This window comes from Fusarium keratoplasticum, chromosome 2 (genome assembly GCF_025433545.1).
Source record: "Fusarium keratoplasticum isolate Fu6.1 chromosome 2, whole genome shotgun sequence".
NCBI lineage: Eukaryota > Fungi > Ascomycota > Sordariomycetes > Hypocreales > Nectriaceae > Fusarium > Fusarium keratoplasticum.
Window position 1 is genome coordinate 4,534,048 of NC_070530.1, and position 23,308 is coordinate 4,557,355.

The 23,308-nt window shown below is 42.3% G+C and overlaps 5 protein-coding genes across 5 annotated transcripts; 2 read left to right on the plus strand and 3 right to left on the minus strand.

Moving 5' to 3' along the window:
• Nucleotides 1-7,326: 7,326 nt before the first annotated feature.
• Nucleotides 7,327-10,022, minus strand: NCS57_00330500 (uncharacterized protein; the record flags this gene model as incomplete). The annotated part of the gene is made up of 4 exons (XM_053053308.1): nucleotides 7,327-9,298; nucleotides 9,769-9,833; nucleotides 9,889-9,952; nucleotides 10,006-10,022. The coding sequence occupies 4 exons, from the start codon at nucleotides 10,020-10,022 to the stop codon at nucleotides 7,327-7,329; spliced, it is 2,118 nt and encodes a 705-aa protein (XP_052918554.1).
• A 792-nt stretch (nucleotides 10,023-10,814) lies between these two features.
• On the plus strand, nucleotides 10,815-14,429 carry NCS57_00330600 (CHAT domain-containing protein; the record flags this gene model as incomplete). Its single annotated transcript, XM_053053309.1, has 1 exon — nucleotides 10,815-14,429. The coding sequence occupies one exon, from the start codon at nucleotides 10,815-10,817 to the stop codon at nucleotides 14,427-14,429; it is 3,615 nt and encodes a 1,204-aa protein (XP_052918555.1).
• Nucleotides 14,430-15,108: 679 nt separating this feature from the next.
• On the minus strand, nucleotides 15,109-17,147 carry NCS57_00330700 (uncharacterized protein; the record flags this gene model as incomplete). Its single annotated transcript, XM_053053310.1, has 4 exons — nucleotides 15,109-16,196; nucleotides 16,251-16,325; nucleotides 16,385-16,993; nucleotides 17,114-17,147. The coding sequence occupies 4 exons, from the start codon at nucleotides 17,145-17,147 to the stop codon at nucleotides 15,109-15,111; spliced, it is 1,806 nt and encodes a 601-aa protein (XP_052918556.1).
• Nucleotides 17,148-18,201: 1,054 nt separating this feature from the next.
• Nucleotides 18,202-20,173, minus strand: NCS57_00330800 (Carboxylic ester hydrolase; the record flags this gene model as incomplete). The annotated part of the gene is made up of 6 exons (XM_053053311.1): nucleotides 18,202-18,578; nucleotides 18,630-18,996; nucleotides 19,255-19,647; nucleotides 19,709-19,849; nucleotides 19,886-19,982; nucleotides 20,043-20,173. 6 exons carry the CDS (start codon nucleotides 20,171-20,173, stop codon nucleotides 18,202-18,204), a joined length of 1,506 nt encoding a protein of 501 aa, XP_052918557.1.
• Nucleotides 20,174-21,167: 994 nt separating this feature from the next.
• Nucleotides 21,168-22,738, plus strand: NCS57_00330900 (MFS domain-containing protein; the record flags this gene model as incomplete). The annotated part of the gene is made up of 4 exons (XM_053053312.1): nucleotides 21,168-21,422; nucleotides 21,470-21,975; nucleotides 22,047-22,618; nucleotides 22,686-22,738. The coding sequence occupies 4 exons, from the start codon at nucleotides 21,168-21,170 to the stop codon at nucleotides 22,736-22,738; spliced, it is 1,386 nt and encodes a 461-aa protein (XP_052918558.1).
• Between the last annotated feature and the right edge of the window lie 570 nt (nucleotides 22,739-23,308).

Genomic DNA, 23,308 nt, shown 5'->3' on the forward strand with positions numbered 1-23,308 from the left:
TTTAATTTTAAAACCTACTAAGGAAATATTATTAATAAAAAATAATATAAAGGTATTTAGCTTTACCTTAGAAAAGACTATAAGCTAATAAATAAGATCTTATAAGAATATACTAATTATATTAAAAGAGAAGACCTTAATAGGGTCTACCTAGCAAAAATACTATTAATAAGATATAACTATAAGAAAGAAAATAATAAAGCTAAAGAAAGCTATTAATAATAGTAAGATAACTTAAGAGATAATTATAACTATAAAGCATATATAAATAGCAAATATAAATTTAATTACCTTAGCTATGCTATTAAATAATTAAAAAACTAAATACCCTATCTAGCTAAGGGCAATAAGTAAATAAATATAGGGATATATTACCCTAGAAGGCCTTATACTCTATAAATAAAGCAAATAGGCAATAATACCTAGAACTAAAAGTATAAATTAAGAGAGAATAGCTAAATACTTTAATAAATAATAGAGCTAAGTAAAACTACTTTAACCTAATAATAGTAAATAGGCTTAAGCTATTATAAAGGCATAAATAAAACCTTTATTTAGTTATTAACTTAAAAGAAACCTCTTTTAACTATAATAATAGAGTTATTAATTATAAGATTAATTACTTTAAGGTTTTTATTAAAAAAAAAAACTAAGGAATCTTATTTAATATTATACTAAATAAATAATATAACCTTATGCTTAGGTACCTATGGTTATAATAATATAACCTATACTTTAACTAAAGGACTAGCTAAGTACTTTCTTTTAATAATAAGATACCCCCCACGATAAGTAATAACTTAAATATAAGATCTTAAACTTCTACTAGAATAAGCAGAGAAAATAAGTAAAAATAAACATAAGATACCTCTCTACCCATAAGAATAAAACATAAATACTTTAATCAATAATAATAATAATAATAAAAAATAATCACTAAAATCATATAATAATTTTAGTAACTTAAAGATAATCTTAAATAAATAAAAAAACCACCTAATAACCTAGAAAAAAAGAAAGATTAACTTAAAAATATATCACCCTAGTATAAGATCTATAAATAACTCTTCGCGGAAAAACTCAAAATAGGCCTACTAAAATATACATATTATAACCTAGAAATAAAGTTTATTAATAAGAAGTAACCTAGCTTTAGCAAACTCTACTTACTTAATAAAGTATAACTACTAGTATTAAAGGAATATATCGAAGATATATTATAGAAAAGATATATTAGGGAAAGTAAATTATTTATTAAATATCTTATTATATTTATTCCTAAAAAAAATAGTAAACTTTAACTTTATATTAACTTTAGAATACTTAATACTATTATAATTAAAGATTAAATACTGCTACCTCTTATTAGCGAGCTAAAGGATTAACTTTTTAGAATAAAATACTTTACTATACTTAACCTTAAAAGAGCCTATAACCTCATTTAAATTAAAGAAAGATATAAATAAAAAACCACTTTTTATATTAAATATAAACTATTTAAGTACCTTATTATGCCTTTTAGACTTATTAATATACCTATTATATTTTAATAAATAATTAATAATATACTATAAGAATATCTAGATATATTTATTATATATTACCTAGATAATATCTTTATTTTCTTTAAAATAAAAGAAAAATATATAAAATATATCTATAAGGTACTATAAATACTATAAGACGCTAAGTTACTAATAAAACCTAAGAAAAATAAATTCTATGCCTTAGAAATAAAATTCCTTAGATATATTATCTCTCATAATAAGATATATATAAACCCTAAAAAGGTCTTAGTAGTTAAGGACTAAAAAGAACTAACTAATATTAAGGAAGTATAAGCCTTCCTTAGATTTACTAATTATTACCATAAATTCCTTAAGGCTTTTAAATAGATAGCTATATTATTAATAGAACTCATAAAGAAAAATAAAAACTTTATAATAAAGATAATAACTAAGTAAGCCTTTAAATAAATCAAAGAACTTATCTTAAGTAAACTAATACTTAAAATATTTAACCTATATTAACTAATTAAACTTAAAATAAATGCCTTAGACTTTGCCCTAGGCGCCTAAATCAGATAATAAGATAATAAAGGACTCTTATATCTAATTATATTCTATTCTTATAAGCTATATAGAGTAAAACTTAATTACCTTATTTATAATAAAGAATTCCTCGCAATTATTAATGCCTTTAAGGAATTTTAATATTACCTCCTTAGAAATAAATACTAGATTAAGGGATATACTAACTATAAGAATATCACTTACTTCGCAAAAACTTAAAAACTTAGTAGATAATAATTACGCTACGCTAAATACCTTTTAGAATTTAACTATATTATTATCTATATTAAAGGAATAGAGAATAGCAGGGCCAACGCTATTAGCTAATAACCTAATCTTAATACTAGAAAAATCAAGACTAAGGAGTAGCTCCTATAACTCACATAAGAGAGATACCTCAAATAATAAACAATTACTTATATTAGGCAATAAATACCCCCTTACTATTTAATAAATAAATAAAAAAATAAGATTATTACTAATATTACCCTAAGAGAACTTAGAAGACTTATAATTAGATAAGTAAACTAAGTAAAAAGCTAATAAGGCATAATTATATACTAGAAATAAATCTTTATGCCCTAATAATATATAAAAGAGTTTATTAAATATTGCCACTAAACTATTAAATATAATAAGAAACTAAGAGATAAAGAATTCTAAGACGCTATCTACTAATATTTCACATAAGAAAACCTCAGCATAGGCCCAAATAACTACCTATATTATAAGACTTACTAAGAAAACTAATAACTAAACCTACTAAAAGCCCTCAAAGTAACTTATATAATAAAATAAGGTAATCCGCTATTAAAATAAATCTAATAGCATAATTAATAACTCCCAAATAATAAGTAAATAAATAAATAATAAGTTCTAAATAAACTATAATATAACCTTATACGCGAAATATATAATCACCCGCTATATAAATACTAAGGAATTAATAAAACCCTAAAATAAGTCAAAATAATATTTACCTTTCCTAATATAAAAAAAATTATTTTAATAATCATTAGCTAATATAACCTTTGCGTAAAAACTAAGACATAATACTATAAACCTTATAAGAATTTATAACTACTCTTAATTATAGAATAACCATAGGATTTAATTATTATAGACTTTATTATAAAACTACCCTTATTAAAAGAACTAGCCACTAAAAACTTCTATAATAATATTCTTATTATTATAAATAAACTCATAAAATTTTCTTATTTTATACCCTATAGAGAATTAATAATAACTAAAGAATTTACTTACTTTTTCTACTTTTATATTACTAAGATATATAGCATATTACTTAAAATTATTATAAATTAAGGACTATTATTTACTTCTAAATTCTAGTAAAGCCTCATAAGATACTTAGGGATTAATCATAAGCTCTCTATAATATACTATAAGGAGATAAATAAATAGATTAAATATATAAATTAAATACTAAAATAATACCTTTAATGCTATATTAATTATAAATAAACTAACTAAATTAAGAAGCTACTAGCCGCCTAGCTAGCCTATAATATAGCCATAAATAAAAATACAAAAATTATACTAGCTTATACTAATTTTAGATTTACCCTTAATACCTATTAATAAACATAAGGCATTATTATAAATCTAAAAGTAATCCTTATTAATAACTAATTATAAAACCTATATAAAGAAATAAAAATAAAACTTAAATTTATTAGAAATAAAATAATAAATTATATTAATTAAAAAAGAATTAAGAGATTAATCTTTATAAAAAGAGATATAATCTACCTCGTAATAAAAAATATTAAAATAAAATAATAAAATAAGAAACTTAACTATAAATATATTAGACTATATAAAATTAAGTAAAAAATCTCAAAATATAACTATAAACTAGACTTATTACCTAAGGTTAAGCTCTATCTAATCTTTTATATTTTATTACTTAAATTAATATAAGATACTATCTAAATTAAAACTAGCAAGGAACTAAAAGCCAAAGTTAATAGACTAGAAGAATATATCATAGAAACTATCCTCAATATAGATAAAGTTAATAGCAAAATAATATATTTTATTAAATAGAAAAATTACCTAGACTTAAAAAATACATAAGAACCCCTAGAATACCTTACTAATATATAATGCCTTTTAAAATACTTCTATTAATAATACTAAGCATAAACTCATTAAGACTAATAATATCCTAATTAATTAAATCAATCGCCCTAAGAGAATAAGCCTCTACTATAGCCAAAGACTCTTTATAGAGCTCACCTGACTTATCTAAGGCACGCAGATTATACTTAAAAGCCTCATTACTATGCGCCTTTAAGAGACATTTCTATTAATAAATATAAGCTAGCTTAGCTATAGTTACCTTAAGAGTAGCCTCTGCCTCTGCCTCCTTAGTCTTAAGCCTCTTATATTTATAAATATTTTTAATAATTATAATATTAGCCAGAAATATAAATAAATATACCATATAAGAAAAAAAAGACTCATAAAAAGAAGCCACGCCCATACTATTATATATAACTTTTATATTTATATAATTAGAATAATAATTAAAATAATCTAATACTACCTTATAAGAAAGCCCCTAATAAAAGCACTAGGTATAAGGCATAATTTTAAACCTAAAAGCATTAATATATATAAAAAGACTTTAAACTTTAAAAAATTTACGGGAAGAAATATACTTAGAAACTCGGCCTAATATTATATTAATAAGAATAAAATTTTTATAAGTTAAAGTTACTTACTAATAATACTTAGTCGCTAGAACTAATCTTAAGAATAAGACTAATAGAGGGGAGACCTTATATTATAGCTATAGCATAGGCTAGGCAAGGAAGCTCAGCAGAAATATCTAACTAAGCAAAGGACTAAACTTCATCTATATTAGTCCTAAGACTAAAAGATAAAAATATTAGTCCTACCCTAGACTAAACCTCAAAATAATTAATCTAAGATAACTATATAAATATATAAAATATACTCCTTAGTACTCTTATATATACTAGCTACCTTAGCTATTAATATAACTTAGTTACATTTAATACCCTTAAGCATATTACTAGATATAACTTATATACCTTATTTAAGATAATGCTAATAATCCCCTGCTAATATAAACCTAGCATAACCAATTTATCCCTTAGGAAAGATATAATTATCACATAGTCTAATATAGCCTTCTCTAATAGCGAGATTATTCTTAAGTAAATAATATACTTTAACTAGTATTCTTAGGCTAAATCCGCTAAGGTATAGCATATTAAATAGATATTTAAGGAGTAGTTTAGGTATAATAAGTTCCTTAGAGATCTTATAAGAAAGCATATTTAATATAATATTCCTTTTATCTCTTAGGCCGCTAATATAACTATTTAGAGACTTATTATCCTTAATGGCTTCATAGGATATAAGGTCTTTACCATTAAAAAGTATTATACAAAGTTCTATATTATTATAGCTCTCTTATTACCTTACTTTATATATATGCTATAGCTAATAGATATTAGAGTCTTTTAGCCACTAAAGAATACTTACTAGAAGCTTCTTAGTAAATAGCTTTAAAAGAGAAATATCTTCTTCTCTCGCACTAACTTTATCTATGGCTTTTAAGTAAGTTATATCTCTTTTTTTATATTAATAAAATTACTAAGTTAAAGCATAAAATAAGAAGTCTTTAAGAAAGGATTTATAGTATATAATATTATCTTAGGCTTTAAGAAGTCAGGCATTTATTTATTAAATCTTAAGCTAGCAATAATATACCTAGCTAAGAAGTAGCTTTAGGCAAAGTAAGCTATTAACCTAGCCTTTGCTTCCTTTCTCCCTTATAAATCTTACTTCTAGGCCGCCATAGATACCGCTAAATAACTCTTAGACCGCTATAATAATACCTTTAGCTCCCCTACGCATGCTAAACTTTATTAAATATATAATATTATTATAAAAGCTATGGTTCTTAAATCTATAGTTATTGCCTATATTAATAACCGCTAGGCTTAGATTAAAAAGAGATATAACGCTAAAAAGAGAGGGAAAAAAGCAAAGCCAATAAGAGATTTTAATTATAATATTAGTTTATAAGAGATTTAAGAGTAATAAGAGGAGGTTATCGCTAAAACCCAGCAAAAGGAAGAAAAGGCATAGGTCTAGACCACTCGCAGCCTCATTATCTAAGAGATAAAGAAAATTAAGGACCAATAGCGGCAAGAGAAAGAGATCACTATTAACAGCATAAAAAAGAAGGCATTATAGGCTTAGTAATTAAAGCATATAAGGAAAGATATTAAGTATTATTTTATAGAGACATAATAATTAACTATATATTAAATACTTACCTAAAAGCCTAACCCTTTTATAATAAATATATAATTATTATAAGAAGTCTATAAAGCTATTTATAATACTAGTTTTACCTTAAAACCCCTTAGCGCGATAGATTAAACCACTCTCGCAAGAAATAATAATAATATTACTTTCTAGCTTAAATTAGCTCTTACTAAGGAAAAAAAAGAAAAAAAAGAAAAAAAAAATAATAATAAACTCCCTCTATTTAAGCCTCTATTATAAATGCCCTTATCGCCGCTAATTATACCCTTACCGCTATAGCTATTATCTTTACTACCTGAACTCCCCTCTATACTATGCCTAATATAGCCTTAATACTATATATTAGGGATATAAAGGATTATAAGTATTATCACGCGAGTAAGGGCTATATAAGAAGCTAGCCTAAAGGGCTAAAAATATACTCTTATAGCTAAATTTATATAAGGAATTATCTAAGAAAGTAATAGCCTTAAAGGCTTAAGTAGTAGCTTTTATTATAGCTATTATTAATATTACTAATATTATTATATTAGGCATCACTAGTAGCTTTAACTTACTCTTTTATACCTTTATAAATCACTCTAGATAACTTCTAAAACTAAGAGACTAAAAAAGGCGGCTTTTCAAGGGGGAAAATAAGGCCCCATAGTATCTTATAATTTTATAGCTATCTCATAATTTTATAGCCAACCTAGCTTGCTAGGTTGGCTCGCCTGGGCCTTGGCCCACATGAGCCAACGGGTATATTTATTACCCTTCACTCTTTAGTTGCGCCCGACTTAGTCCTTTCAAGACACGCAGAGGCTATCTGCTGGTTCACCCAGTATGAGCTGGAAAGCAAGGCGAGTCCTCACAAACGACCACCGAGGAACTGATAGAAGGCATGATCGAGTTCCATAATCTACCTTTTCTCGCTGCTAATCTAACTAACTCCTAGCTTTAAAGTGGTACGCAAATGAAAGCTAAAAGCAGCCCATTCTTGAGCAACATTGTCCTCGGTTTTCCCATTCCGCGTCGAAGATTTCTTCTTACCAACTTGTCCAATCTTGGGTAGCTCAAAGAGGTCGAAAGACGTTGGCTGGGACGTCACCAGAACCTTGAGTACGTCGTCACATGTCCTAAAACCCCTGTCCCTGATTTCGTTTGGTACCTCTGTCCTTAGTTTCTTGGAGAATCGACCTGAGAATCCTCGATTTTGGTCCACAGGCGGCAGCGTTTCGAAGCTTCCACGCAAGATGTTCTCGATCTGCCACGAAGGGCCAAGGTCAAAGACGTGAAGGTAGAGATCCTTTGTACCCCTATTTTCTGCCTTCACCTCAAACATGTACCCCCTGGTGCCGTCTTGCTCGATATCTATGACGCTGCCTGGGCCGAAAGCGTTACCCATCCTGGTGGTGATGTTGACGTCGATGGAGGAGCGAAAGTCATCAGCGGTAGAGGCATTCGAAATGTTCTTGACGAATTCGTATTTTGCCAAATGTGCCAAAACGGCGAGAATGTCATCCGGGCTGGTGGAGTCTTGTCGCATAATAGGCAAATGCCTTACTTCTAGGCCGGGGCTGCCCGATATCTTGTACTCGCCGTCAATCGCCGTGACGGAAAATGATAAAGAGTGACCATTCGTGCTGCCATGGTCTAGAAAAGAGCGCTTGTAAAGGATCGATAGTCCCTCGTCCCTATTAACAACGTCTGGGTCGAAGGTTACCGCATAATCCTGGAGGTGGCGGCGAGTTTGAGGTTCTGCAATCAAGTACTCCTGACCCGGCGAGGTAAGAGCTTGCTCCAAAACCAACGCCGATGTCAGTGGCTGTATCTGCGTAGCAGTAGCAACCGTGGTGTTGTTTTGAGATTCTGCAGCTTGGTTGGCTTCTCTCGAGGGGTACAGAATGAAGTCGTCGCCCTCTGCAATTCCATGTGCCCGACCAGCCTGAAGGATAAGATGGTTTCCTGTTTGTACAACTGGAATAGTTGGTGAGTTTGCCGAGTTATCCTGGCCGAAAAATCCCTGATCTTTGTTTCCGTACAGCGCAGGGTTCTGTTTGAGGGGGCTTGCTCGAAACCTGGAGCAGAGGCGGTAGTAGATATCTTTGTGTCGCTTGCCCAGTCCCGTTTCTTGTAGAGTCAGATATAAAAACCGAGACAGTGCACCGTGATGGTTCCCGTCTTGTACAATTTCAGTAGCCTCCTCGTGGGGGCCACACGCGGCGAGAACTGCGTAGCCGTTGGGATTCATCATCCAAGAGGGCAGCATGGACACATCTCGAAACTTCGAGACGGGAGGTTCATCGCCGGGATCGGTGCCGGATGTTTCGACTGGCGAGTTCGACGCGAAATATGAACTCGGAGGCGTGAATCTGACATTGGTATGGCCAATGCGGTAGAAACTCGCAGCAAAGCAGCAATCGAGGACCAAGGTGAGAATGAGTCCTTTTTCCACCATAGCATTGAGCGCCCGTGCTAGTCTGTGGCCACTGAGAGGCTTCTCAGCGTCCCTATTCTCCCCGCCGAGAAGAGCTAGAGCCAGATCTCCAGCAGACGGGTTTGAAAACTCGCTGCTGGCCTCGAACCGCGTTCCATGTCCTGAGTAATGGATGTAGACATGATCACCCTTTTGTGCTCGAAAGGTAGTTTCTCGCAGTTCCCGAGTTACGTTGTCGTATGTGGGCCAGAACTTGGGGTCTCCCTTGAGGTGAGGGCCGTCGCCACAATTCCAAGTTGCTGTGAAGGTGTGAATGTTGTCGATGGGAATCATGGGATTGCGCTGACTTTCTAGCAATTCCTTGATGTGCTGAATGTCGCGCACGCAACCTCTCAAAGGCCTATCAATGTATGCGTCAATGCCAATTAAGATAGCATGATAGTTTGGGGGTTTCGGTTGTTCTTCGTCCATGGTACTAAGCAGAGCTGGTTTTGAGATGAAACATTTGTTTGGCCTGTATCGAGGCGGCTCGGGAGCAAACAACTGTCTGGATATTTCAGTGCATTCACTTTTTGAGCCGAGGTAGTTCGCCATGGGAAGCCAAGGCGCCTACATGCACTGTCTCTAAGCACCTCGTGTTGCCTCGTTTTAGCAAATGCATATCAGGCCGCATGGTGGGCTTCTCGACGACCCAACACCACCTTGAACCCCGCCTTGGATACAGCCTGGTTTTTGTCTGCAAATCTGCCCAACCTGTTGTTTTCAGACCTTCAGACGGTGCTCTCGGCAGGGAAAGGGTAAGGAGTTAAAGCTAGCTCTGTCGCTCGAATCTAGGTACAGGACTCCAAATCGTCCACATTTATGAGCTCATTGTTCCGAAACGGCGTCCCATTCTCATAACTCAGTGTACACTTTCCATTCACCGGCGCGGTCGCAACTACGTACGGGCCCTCACGGCTCCCGTCGACCTTGAGTAGATAAACTCCCTCGCCGACAGTAAAAACCGGCTTCTGTTCATAGGAGGTTAAAGTCGGAAGCGATGTGTTGAAATGAATGATTGCCTACCTGAGTGTAGGCCTCAACACGTGGCCTCTTCCCGGCCTCAGTGAAGTCGAATGGGTTTTTAGTTCTGCGGAAGACCATGATTAGAGTGACGCTAGGTAGTCGGGTTAGATAACTTACTCTTCGTTATTGGACATTACGACTGAGACAATGGATAGAGATTCCCATGAGAAAGCAAAAGGATAATGGGTCACAGGTAACAGGGCGACATCATTTGCATAAAAGCTGGTGATGTTCTCACGTGCTGTCGGTGACAGGGTTTCCGGAGGAAACAAACAATTTGGTGCCTGTATCAATGTGACAACGTCCAAGCGATGCCCAACACGTCATCTCTTGCATCGGATGTCTCAGGTTGGTGGCTGGCTCTTGTGTAGCGCCAGGTCCTGGAGTCTCATCACATTGCTGATAAGAGGATAAATAACCGAACCCGGCGTTTCCGGCCCCTGAGGCCTTCACACCAGCTGCAGCCACGACGCCAGGAAACGGGGCAGACTTGTCACGTTGCCAGTATGACCACCAATCATGTGTTTCCTTTCAAGCTCGGATGTTGCCTTGGCTTGAATGCGTCGGTGGGCAGCTGCCTGATGGCGTCTTTACACGGATCACGAAGTGCCTTTTGTGATATGACTCCCCGGAGCTCCAGCTTATCAGGTTGACCAGAGGTAACATCCTTAGAGAGGCAAAATTTGCTTGGCTTTCCATACCTGGGCACAACAATCTGCGGCGCTGTGGTGGACCGCACGACCAAGGACAAACCCCAATCATTACCTACTGAGGAGTATGGGAAGCTTTACGGAGCATCTTTTTCCTGATTCATTCTGACAATCAATCTTTCATTGTGAAAATCCACTCAAACAATGGCAAGTGAGGGAGGAATAGAGCCGCTTGAGGCGAAAAGTGTCAGCCCAACCACCCAAGGTCGCTCAACGATGCAGGAAAGCAGCACAGTCGCTGATCTGGAGGTGGAAATATCGAAGCGTATGGCTGATGTCGCGATGACATTGCGGGATCTCTATCGCTACACCAAGGCAGGGTCTGATCTCAACGAGGCTGCGGAAATGGCAAGGAAAGCCATTCGCAGGACCTCGCATGGAAGCCCTCATCGGCCCCAGGTTTTGCGGGACCTCGCCATGATACTCGACGACCAATTCTCCCTGGCTGGAACCCTCACGACGTTTGAGGAGGTGATCGAAGTCTCGCGTCAGGTCGTGCAAGCAGCCCCAAAGGGTCATCCAGCTCGATTGCAATATTTGGATGAGCTTTCGCAACGACTGTTTGATGAGTCTATTCGTCATCCCGAGAGGGATGATTACAAGGTGGAATGTCTCGAAGTCACTCAGACCTTGATTGAAGAAACCCCAGAAGATGACCCAGAACGACCTCATCATTTGGTTCATCTGGCATTGGTTCTTGGGAATATGTACCGACAGACGAGAGCGATACAGAATCTCGAGCAGGGCATTGATCTCATGCAGCAGGCCTTCAGAAAATTACCAGGGCGTCGTTCTGACTATCCACGGTATTTACATATATCAGCCAAGATGCTCCAGGATCAGTATCTCCATGCCAAGGGGACACTGAGCCATACAGAAGCTCTCAGGGTTACTAGAGAGGCAGTGGATGCAGTCCCAGAAGATAACCCCAGGAGGGCTATGCATTTATACTACCTTGGACTCATGTTGAAGCACATGTACTACTTCATGAGGCAAAGAAGTGACCTCGAGGAGGCCATCGTGGTCCTTCAGCAGGCGATGGCAATCCCTCAAGATCACGATGAAGAATGGGTCAACCAGGTTACTGATCTAGGAAACTGCCTACAGACACGGTTTATGCTCACAAACTCGGTTCAAGACCTGGGCGAGGCTCTTGCGCTGGCCAGAAACGCGGTCGAGTGTACTCCCCAGGATTCCGCAGAGCTAGGAAGCATTGTTTGCGACTTGGCAGCTCGCCTCGAGATGAGACATGAGATGACGGGGTCACTCCCCGATCTTGACGAGTCCATTGAAATCCTCAGAAGCTTTCTCCAATCAACATCAGGCCACACCACATCACGAGGGGAGTTGCTACAAGCACTGGGAAATAGAATCGGGTCACGCTATGATCTCTCGGGCAGCATGGCCGACCTCGAAGAAAGTATCAAGCTCTCTAGGCAGGCGATTGATGAGACTCCCAGCACAAATCCAAGGTGGATATTTTGTCTCAGCAGCTTAGCCACTGGAACTTATACAAGATATCTTCGTACGGGGGCAATGGCGGACCTTGATGAGGCCATCGAAATTATGTCAACAGTGGCTGGGAGATCCCAAGACGCGCCTGACTGTCGGAATTTCTTTGCTTACAACCTCGGGAAATATCTGCAGGCCAGATACAGGAGGTCGAGAGACTCCTCTGACATTGAAAGGGCTATTGAACTAGCCAGACAGCTGGTCCAGGCACCCGTGCATCCGCTCGATCACTCTCAACGTCAAGAATACCTGGAACAACTATCGGGTGCTTTGAGTCTTCGTGCCGAGGACTCTGGGGACTTGACCGACCTTGACGAGGCTGTGGAATTGGCAAGAGAAGCAAAAGTCACGACACCCACAGATCATCTCAGCTGGCCAATGATGTTGAGCAGTCTTGGGCTTGTTCTGGGAAAGAGATTTAAGAAGACACAAGACATCTCTGATCTCAACGAGGCCATAGAGCTGGCTTTGCAAGCGGCCAGCTCTCTAGGCGAAGGGCATCCTAACCGAGCCGAGAATCTTTCGCTGGCTGCAGCACTCCTCAACGTGAAGTTCGGCGTGACAAGAGCCGAGAGTGATAGTCAGCAGGCTACATCGTTGCTTCAAGAAGCACTGCTCCAAGCTGAGGCACCTGTCGGAACTCGTATCAACGCTGGCTCAGATCTTGCTTTGCGATGCTTCGTAGATGAGAACTGGGAACAGGCTTACGAAGCGGCCAAGCTTACGACTAGCCTCATAAACCAGCAAGGACTCCGTTCGATTCCAAATTCAGACAAGCAGGAACTGCTGAAAAGGACGGGGGGCCTTTCATCTACTGCAGCGGCCTTGGCGCTTCACCATGGAGAAGATCCACTGACCGCACTGAGTCTTCTCGAAAAGGGGCGGGGCGTGATTGCCTTGTCTCTCGACGAGATAAACGCCGATGTCACCGATCTGGGAGAAAATTACCCCAATCTAGCTACAAGTTTTGTCCGGCTCCGAAGCCAACTGATGAAGGTTGAGACAAAGACCGAAGAGCGGGAAAGGTCTACATGGAGCGTTGAACGGAATCCACGCTACGAGGCAGGGAACAAGTTCGAGAAACTACTCCTTGAGATCCGCCAGCAGCCCGGGTTTGAGAACTTCTTGCTTGCTCCAGATGAGTCAGAGGTACGCTATGCGGCGAGACATGGCCCAATTGCCATCATCAATGCGACCGCTGTCCGGTGCGATGCGATCCTAGTTGAAACCCATCAAGTCCGGTCATTACCCTTGCCGCTTTTCAACTACAAAGATACGTTCGAGCATGTCAGGAATGATACCCTTAAGAGCTCCCAAGCTCTTGAGTGGCTATGGCACTGCATCGCGAGTCCAGTCCTAACCGCCCTGGGGTTTAACCAGCCCCCCTCGAACAATGCCTGGCCTCATGTTTGGTGGGTTACGACGGGACTGCTCACCAAGTTTCCCATCCACGCAGCTGGTCTTCACTCAAAATGTTCTTCTGAGACCGTCATTGACAGAGTCATCTCGTCCTATCACACTTCTGTCCAAGCGATTCTTCGCAACCGCAGGCGCCCCATCCCTACAGTTACATCACCTGAAGTGCTCCTAGTTGCGATGGGGCATACTCCTGGGGCCTCTAGATTGCCTTTCGCGTCTGAGGAGATCACCGCTGTTCGCGACGTGTGCAAGTCAATGTCACTCACCACGACAGAGCCAGGGCCTCGGAAGCAGGATATTCTATCATGCCTCCCCCAGTGCCGGCTATTTCACTTCGCTGGCCATGGTTGCGCTGACCTAAAAGATCCATTGCAGAGCTACCTTTGCCACAGCAAAGATAGAGCCGGTTCTATAACGGTTTCAAACCTAATGGACACGGACCTGAGAAGCAGCTTCCCGTTCCTTGCCTACCTGTCTGCTTGCAGCACCGGGCAAGTGCAGATTGAAGAACTGATGGATGAGAGTCTTCACCTGATCAGTGGTTTTCAGCTGGCAGGGTTCCGGCACGTCATTGGCACGCTATGGGAAGTACAGGATGAGCTTTGCGTAGACATGGCGAGGATCACATATGAGGGCATGTGGGAAAGAGGTATGACGGACGAGTCAGTCTCTTGGGGACTACACAAGGCTACGAGGGAGCTTCGAGACCGTTGGGTACGCGAGATGGAAGGAGAATCTAGATCTATCAGATCCTCTGGGGGAGAGTTGGGACGTGATGGAGTCAAGGCTCTTGAAGGAACTCAAGAGGATGAACACAATGACAGGTCCAGAGATATCTTGTCGTGCGACGAGGATGCCCCTTCTCCACATTGGGTCCCGTATGTTCATTACGGGGTTTGAGAGTCTTTCAGATCTGCAGGTATTAGAGTATCAAGTAGGTCTGATAGGATCTCTCAGTCATAAAAGACATTTCTTCCTTTATTCAGTCCCTAGCAGAGAAACCTCGTTAATCTAAATATAGATTCAAAAACCATCTCAGCTCGCATTAAACCCTGCAAACCCCAGCGTAGCATTCGATAGCGGAAAGCCAAAGCAACGGATTCCTAGGTTCTCAGGATCTTTAGTATGAGTCATTTCAATCGCCGACCTTCGCCTATAATTTCAGTCAAACCAGTATTACACTAGACCGAACTCGCCAAAGACGTGCACGAGGAAGGCATCTTCAGTCTTAGGCTTCGCCTCAACCATCTTGACCCACTATGGCGATCCCAATCCAATACTTCCCTCTAGGGGGAAGTCCCTGGGCGCCGTGGCAAGTTGAGCTAACGTCTCAGCGTCCAGCATAATGCAAGCAGCATAGCGCATGTCGCAATGGTCAATAAGCACACATCTAATTGTAAAAGCACTCCTCTCAGGAGTGGACAGCCCCTCGGCAAAGGAACCAATCTAAACAGCCAAACCGCGCTACGAGAACGCAGGGGTATCATAGGTAATCCTCCAAGGATGGGTTTCCTACTCAAATTACAGCATCCCCTACATTGCACTGAGTGGGAGAAACCAAGGCAAGGGGTTGAACACCTTAGTCGATCAGCTTGTCACTGCTGTACTTGGCCTTCCAATCTTCATTGATTCCCCGGTAATCCTCAGGTCCATACGGATCCCAAATCTCAGACCAGAAGCCGCCTTTGCGGTGAGGCTCCAGTCCAAGGTCACGCTGCAGCAGGTCAAGATACGGAACCGCGTCAAAGATGAAACAAGGGCTCCTGTTGCCCCAGTCGATAGGATAGCGCCATTTGCCGAAGCGGTTGTGTAGCACCGTCTCGTATCGCAGCTTCGACATCGACACCTCATCACCGACGGCGGCAGCAGGATCCTTTGCGAGTCGACCCAAGAAGTAGGCGCTAATCCAGAGGCCCTGCAGGTGGGCGGTGATGATGTTGCTGAAGTTGCTGACCACGCCGATGAAAGCGATGTCGCGAGTCCGAAGGAGGCGCTCAGACGGCGGCACTATGAAATGATAGAGCATGTACGGGGTCAGAGACTTGCATGGTGTCACCTCGTCACTACTGCTAATGCCTTTCTGGTCGGTCAGGGGAACGTAGTTCTTGTTCCAGACAGGCTGATGCTTGAGGCGTGGGAAGCGCCGCATAATCTCGTCGTCGGCCTTCTTAATGAGCGGATGCTGATTCGCGAGGTCCTCTTCTGGCGCTCCCTCCGCTGGCGCATGTGGCAGACCAAGCTCCTTCTCGATTCCTTCGGGTAGAAACTTCATAGGCGGTGTGTGTTTCCAGCCGGTGTTGGCAAGAAGAGCGTCCGATTCAAACTCGGTGCCGTCTGATAGGTGGACCTTTCCTGGGCTGAGGTGATCAATCTCGCCAATGTGGATGTTGACCATGTCACCCTTGACGAGCTCGAGGATGTCGGTATCATAGTTGAGGATGCTGAAGCTGGGGCCTGCGAACATAGCCCCAATCCAAGGCTTCAGCTTGGCCGTGTTCGGGTGCGAGTCGTACTTGTTGAGGGCCATGACATCGCCGCCGAGGATGCTCCAGAAGCCGTTCACAATTGCTCGGCCCACGGCAGTGCCGTGTAAGAAGCTGCGAATACCTCTGTAGCCGTCAACCCCACCCCATATACAAGGGCTGAACCAAGTGAGGAACCGAATGTCTGCTCAATCCTGTCAGAAGCTGGGGCGGAGAGGGGAGACTGAGCAGCACATACTCGCCAGCTTCTCGATCCATTTCTTGAGCGGCGTCACATACGACGGTGACATCCAACAGGGGCCATGTCCAGATGCTAGTTGTTCGCGTCAGTTTCGATGAGTAATCAAGCACAACGCCAGGACATAAACATACACCGGATTACCCAGTTAACCTTGACACCAGCCGTGAGATACGCATAGACTGCATCCCAGGCGAACTTTGTCCCGCCAAACACTGTCACAGACTTGCCCGCTTGTATCGTGTCCTTGTTCTGCAAAAAATACTTGCTGTGGAATATCTTGCCGCCAAACACCTCTTGGCCATCAAAGTGCGGGAGAAAAGCCTCGGAAGTCAGGCCGGTCGCGATAATGAGCCGGCGCGCGTAGACTTTGGTTTCCTCTTTCTTGGAGCCGGCGACCGTCAACACCCACCCACCCTCGGCCGTGTCCTGATGCTCAGCCACAAGTACTTTTGTCTCAACGCGGATCAAGTCGTTGATCCCGAACTTGGCTGCGTAGGCCTTGAGGTAGGCGTTGATGACCCCGCCGGGGATGTGCTCGCCGGGCTTGATGCTGAACGTGGCGCTGTCCATGGGGAAGTCGGGGTATTCATAGGTTCCCAGGAGGTTGTTGCTCTTGAGGCCTGGGTACAGGCGATGGTCTGCCCATGTGCCACCGAGCGTGGCTTCTGATTCGAAGACCACCAGAGAGTCCTCTGGGCAAGTGCAGTGATACTGCTTTGCGGCGGCCAAGCCGTACCATCCTAACAGAGAGGTCCAAATTAACATCCCATACTGTACTCCGTAGGAGCCACTCAAACCAGCTACCTAGACGCGAAGGATACTAGGCCAGCGGCATGAGGATCAGCATTGGCGTTACTCACCCGCGCCAACGACGACACAGTCGAACCTGTCCATCGTATGTCACTTTTGGTCGTCAAGATGCGTGCATTGGTCCAATGCTTAGGGATGGCTTGGTGCTAGAGTTGTTAAGGAAAAGGTGGGGTAAATAAAGGCAATTAGAGAAGTAAGAAAAAGGGTTTTTTAAAAAGTAAAAGTTCTAATAATTAAAGACTAAGTTTTTTTTAGGATAAAAGAAAAGGTTAATTTTATAGCATAGTATAGTGCTAATAGCACTATATTATACTATGTAAGCTTTATCCTTTAACCTGTACTGCTTTTGTTGATCTTCTTGAGATAATTTCTTCCTTCCCTTTTCGGGCCACGGCGTGGCCTTCCTAATTGGGCCTAGTCCACCCGACGAACCGGAGATTCCATGCCTCATGATGTGCCTTGTGTACGAAGCAATCTGGTTTAAGGTGTTAGTATGATTTTCTTTTATATAGAGATAAGATTGACTTACTATCCTGAACTCTAAAAACGCTCTTTTAATGTGCTTTACTTCCGTCCGAGAGCAGTAGGCCTCTCATTTGCCCACTGACGCGGGGTCGCTGAACTTCTAACACTGGTGATAGATGGGTTAGCTAAGATGACTTTGGTTTTGTATTAGAAATGGAACTCACTCTGGCTTTCATGCTGTTGAGCTTGGCTCTACAATTCACCATGTGAGATGAGTGGCCCTTTGAGCTAAGTAGTGAGTATAGTTGTTCCTTTGGAGTCTCTCTTTGACTGCAGGCAGTAGAAGGTTTAAAAAAAGGCCACTGTATTAGCATTGGGATATGGTGCTATGATGTGTTGAAAATGTGTTCTTTATTATAGTTGAAGCCCGGCCCTCGATGGGTTAACTGAGCCAGAAGATCGTGGCTTCGACGTCGCAACAGTAGGCAACAGTGCAACCTACCATAGCGAAGCCGTCACCATGGAACTCGCTTTTAAGATAGCACTGATGAGATAATAGCTCGGCACGCCTGGATTCAAACACACCAACTGGGTTTTCTAGTTATACTAAACAGCTTATATTCTAACCAGGCCCACACATAGCATATCATGCGCCTTGTGGCCATCCTCAGCCTTAAAACCTGATGGATTCATCTGTCTGCCAGTAGCCTGTCCTCTCCAGGCCTGCCTTTTGTGCCGCCTCAATCTGCGTACTGGTTGAATAAGTCTTATTAGTATTGCTGGAAAAAGCAAACTGAGTAACTAGGCGAACTGGTGAGTTGAAAAAGTCACCAAGGCCCCCATAACAGGGCCAAAATGGGGCAGAGTCCAGCCTGTACGTGTTCGAGTTTCCTGTGCGGATGAATGACGAAATGTAACTGCGGAATTCCGCCGCGATGGCACGCTTAAATCTCGTCATGCTGCTGAGAGGACTGTCTAGGTAGGAGTTCTCGGCTGAATGTTGCACTGGTGCCAGTGGGTAGAGTGATTTGCCATATTTAGTACCGACGGCTGTATATTTGTTAGTGATGCCTTGGTTAGTGTGAAACTTCAATAACTTACTGGGCGCGTTGAACCGATATGTCCAAACGTTTTGAGGCCCATGCTTAGCACTCATCCATCGACCTACTAGCCGTTCACTTCCAAAGATTCCGACCTCGCCAAAGAGGCCGAAGGCCATCAAGTATGCCCTGAAACTATTCAAGAAGAAGTTGTCCTGCGCAGTAGACCCATACGTGGCGTTGACCTTGTAAAATGTCGCGATCTTGTTGACATGCTCGTCGGTCAGGTTGGTGATCCTATTGGTGCTAGGATCGAGCCTTGTGGTATTTCTCGGAGTAGGGTTCCGTTGATGGGCATCTAAATAACCATCAAATCCTTCGTCGGACGTGGATCCGGCGATTGTTGGCACATTCGCGAGCTTTCCCTTCTTGAACAGTCGGGTCACAGAGTCAGCGTCACCCCGTCGATTGTAGGGTCAAAGCTTCCTTGGTAGCCAAACACCTGACCTTTGAAGATCCTACAAGACAGATATCAGTACTGACTGGCATCATATAATAATCTGGGCTTGTTTGGCCTACCCTTCTGTGCCCAACACGGTTGAGAAGCTCCAGAAGGCATTGACAAGCTGAGCTTCGGAAAGATTTCAGAAGCATGACAATTGGTCTTCATCAGCCGTGCAGTTGACGTGGTTAAACAAGGCCTCGTTTCGCAGCTTGAGCTCCTTGATATTGAACATTGGCTCACGCTGAGCGGACCGGACGATGGCTTTCTGAAAAGTACCATTATGACACCCGTCATATAGAACCAAGTGCGCCAAGATAGCCCATCCTCCGCCTGATTGACCCATGATAGTGATGCCGTCGGGGTTCCCGCCAAAGGCAGCAATATTTTCCTTGACCCATCGCATAGCCATGCGTTGATCGAGAAGGCCCGCGTTAGCTGATGGTTGCTCTGGATGGTTTAGAAAACCAAGAATGCCAAGGCGGTAATTCAGGCTGACTGCAATGAAGTTCTGGTCATGGGACACCCAATCGCCAAAGTCATCTTGCGCAGCTGATCCAAAGATAAGCCCACCTCCCTAGAAGCGATCCATTAGTATTGATTTCTGTTCGAAAATAGGCCGGCTAGAATGGACCCACGTGAACAAAGACAACCACGGCCAGTTTGTCGCCTTTCTTCGCTGTAGTGAGCTTCCAGACATAAAGCTTGAGGCAGTCCTCGGTTCCCAGGCTCCCCGGCCCCAGATACGCGTTGTGTACGCCGTATGGAGCCAAGGAAAACTAAAGACAGCGATCCGGATCGGTTGTGACGTTCACGACCCCCGTCGGCTGTGGGGGAAGTGGGTTGGGGGGCATGAAGCGAAGGTCTCCAAGCGGTGGCTGAGCATACGAGATGCCTTTCCAGGACTGTACACTATGCCACGGATCTCATGTCAGAAAAACCTCCAAGACTGATGTGTAGGTCAGTATTTACGTTCCATGGTTTTCGGAGACTCCCATGTATGTGCCTGCTGGGCCAAGTTCAACAACTGGGTTTCTAGCGGGGTCCCCGATTGCAAAGGTGGCGACTATCAGGCCATGAACGGCGAGGAATTTGGGTAGCATCGTGTGCTACTGCGCTGAGACGTAATTTGAGTTGTACAGCTCTTGATGAATGGATTAAAATGCAATGCCCTTTTGAGATAATTGAGTACCACGGCGTCTAGCCAGAGTCTATATAACTACGCCGAGGATGCATTTATTTTTGTACCTAATATAGCGGTACTACTTTGCTAGGATTTGCGGCCTCTACTGTCCAGGGGGTTAATAAGGTGATCAAAGAGAGTCGGGCCGCGGGACTCGAATCCCAAAGGCGGGATTATTTTCCACGGCCCTGTCCGGCCTCACTTTCGGTCCGATTTGTCGCTAATGGTTAAGAACAGGGAGAGATTTGAAAAGGCTGAAATGTTTCTTTGACAAAAATTCGAACAATAGTCACCTGGGCCTGTGAACTGGCGGACCTGGTCGATGGAACGGTAGGGTAGAAAGTACAGGGTCTGACTGCAGAAGCTGCGCTCACCTGTTCCGGTCGACTGAATACATCACCTTGAATGGCGGTCTAGAGCAGTCTCTCTTGTCCCACCTCACGGGGTGGGCAAATCCGGGGAATCTGGATCGCCATGCGACCCGGGTACAGATGCGGGGAAGAGCACAGTTCCACGGTCAAAGCAGCCAAACAGGGCTAGAGGCACAAAACACTATCGGAATCTAAATCCGCAAGGCGACCAACAAGCTCAGCACGAACTCACGCTGCAGCCTTTAACGAAAACAGTTGTTTAAAAACGAGGGCTCGCACGTTCTGTAGACTCTCGACGCCAACCATACATCCATCAAGCCCCACATCATCCACTTGAACTACCTCTTCACTTGAAACGATGGCTGAGAAAGACAACTCGATGCACGAGCCCAGAGGCTGTCACGTGGAAGCGTCGGCAGCCATGGTTGAGGAAGCAATGTCCAATGTATGATAATCACTTCTCGCTATCATCCTGTGCTATAAAAATGTGAACCTAACAAGAAGCTTCAGATTTCTGGAGATCATAGTACAAGACGGCGGATCATGCGAAAAATCGACTTCCGACTCCTCCCGCCCCTTACGATTCTTTACATTGTTGCATTTATGGATCGGTCGAATATCGGCAATGCGAAGGTTGCAGGGATGAATGACGAGCTCGGCCTAACAAGCTCGCAATATAATATTGCTTTGACCGTCTTTTTTTTCCCCTACGCCGTATTCGAAGTTCCGAGCAACATTGTTTTAAAGCTTATGAGGCCATCCCATTGGATAACCATCCTGGTTATTGCTTGGGGCACCGTACGTCGTGCCGTCTGGGTTGCTGTGACTTGACTGATACTGTATAGGTCTTGACATGCCAAGGTCTCGTTAAAAACTATGAACAGCTCGTAGCTACCCGAGCTCTTTTGGGGTTTACGGAAGCCGGATTCTTTCCCGCGGCCACGTATCTCTTAACGACTTGGTACTGCAGATGGGAGCTTCAGACACGGCTCGCTGTCTTCTTCTCTGCGGCGTCATTAGCAGGGGCCTTCTCTGGCCTCCTAGCCTTCGGAATCTCTCACATGGATGGCATTGCAGGTCTAAGTGGGTGGCGGTGGATCTTCATCCTCGAAGGGATATTTACGGTTGCCCTTGGCACTCTGATTCCTTGGCTTCTGCCAGATTCTCCCGTTCTAGCATCTTTCTTAACTCAGAATGAGAAGGATTTCGTAATGGCACGACTCGAGGCGGACTCTGGTACGAGCAGAGGTCGAGTTGATACTCAGGGTGGCTCCTTCAAGTGGAAGTATCTCAAGGATGCTTTGCTTGACTGGCATATTTACCTTGGTGTTATCATGTTTCTGGGCCAGAGGTTTGTGAATCCCTTTTAATCACCCTGTCCCTCTTTCTTAACCCCAAACGCTTACGAATATTTCGAACTAGCATCGCGACCTACGGTTTTAGCTTCTCGGCACCGACAATCATCTTCGAACTCGGCTATACCGCCCAACAAGCGCAACTCCTCACAATTCCTATTTACTTTGCTGGGGCTTGCTCTACCCTTGTGTTCGCCAGGCTGGCAGACAAGCGAAGAAAGCGGTGGCCCTTTATTCTGATCCCTTTCTCGATTGCTGCCGTCGGTTTTATTGCTCTTCTTTCGATTCCCCATCCTAGACTTCCAGGTCTTACTTATTCAGTCCTCTTTCTCATCACCTCCGGTCTCTACCCAGCGGTTATTGGCTGTATAACCTGGGTGGGCAATAACCTTGCGCCTACCTTCAAGCGTGCTATTGGTATGGCCCTACTTATGACTCTCGGCAACCTCGGAGGCGCTATTGGTTCCAACATCTTCCTTGCCGAGCAGTCCCCGCAGTATTGGCTCGGGTACGGATTCTCTCTCGGTGTTATCATGCTTGCTATTCTGTCGATATTCGCCTTGCGATATTCAAACCGGGCTCTGAATCGCAAACGAGATCTGATGAATGAAGAGGAAATTCTATCTCGTTACACTCGAGGTTTGTTCAATCTCATTTGCGCAAGCCTGCATCATGAATAAAATGAGAAACGCTGACCTCGTTATAGAAGAAATAATTGATATGGGCGATAAGTCACCATTGTACCGATACGTCTGGTGAAGCACAAGCGAGGAGGAAGCTATTGGGAAATGCCATGCGTTCTAGGTTTGATATGTGATTTAGGGCTAAACTGGGAGAATTGATAAGGAACCCTAGAGAAAGGGTGCATATTAACATCAAAGGTTTGGAAGTCCTGAGTAGCCACAGCCGAATCGGCGTTTATAGTCTGCTCGTGACTAAAGAAGGAATCAATCTATAGAGTCTATCTTATTGAAAAAGACAGACACTTTGGTGCAAGGGTTGAAGTTGGGCGCCTTATCCTCTCAGCTGGGCTTCCAATAGATGCTGCCAGATCCTCGACTCATAGGGCCGTCCAATGCCGTAAAGACTCCCACCATGGATTGACCTGATCGTCATCAAAGGCCTCACTATTCTTCTTTGCTAACGCACGTCGAATAGCCAGCCAAGAATATCCATTAGTATCAGTTCCAACCTCTTGCGAATGAGCAATAACCCTATTGACCCAGGCCTCACAGAATGTCTCCTGCTCTTCTCGTCGTCTCTTAGCCTCCTTAGCAGCCTCTTTGTTAGCAGCTTCTTCCTTATTCAGCAGTTCCCAGACAAAGAGAA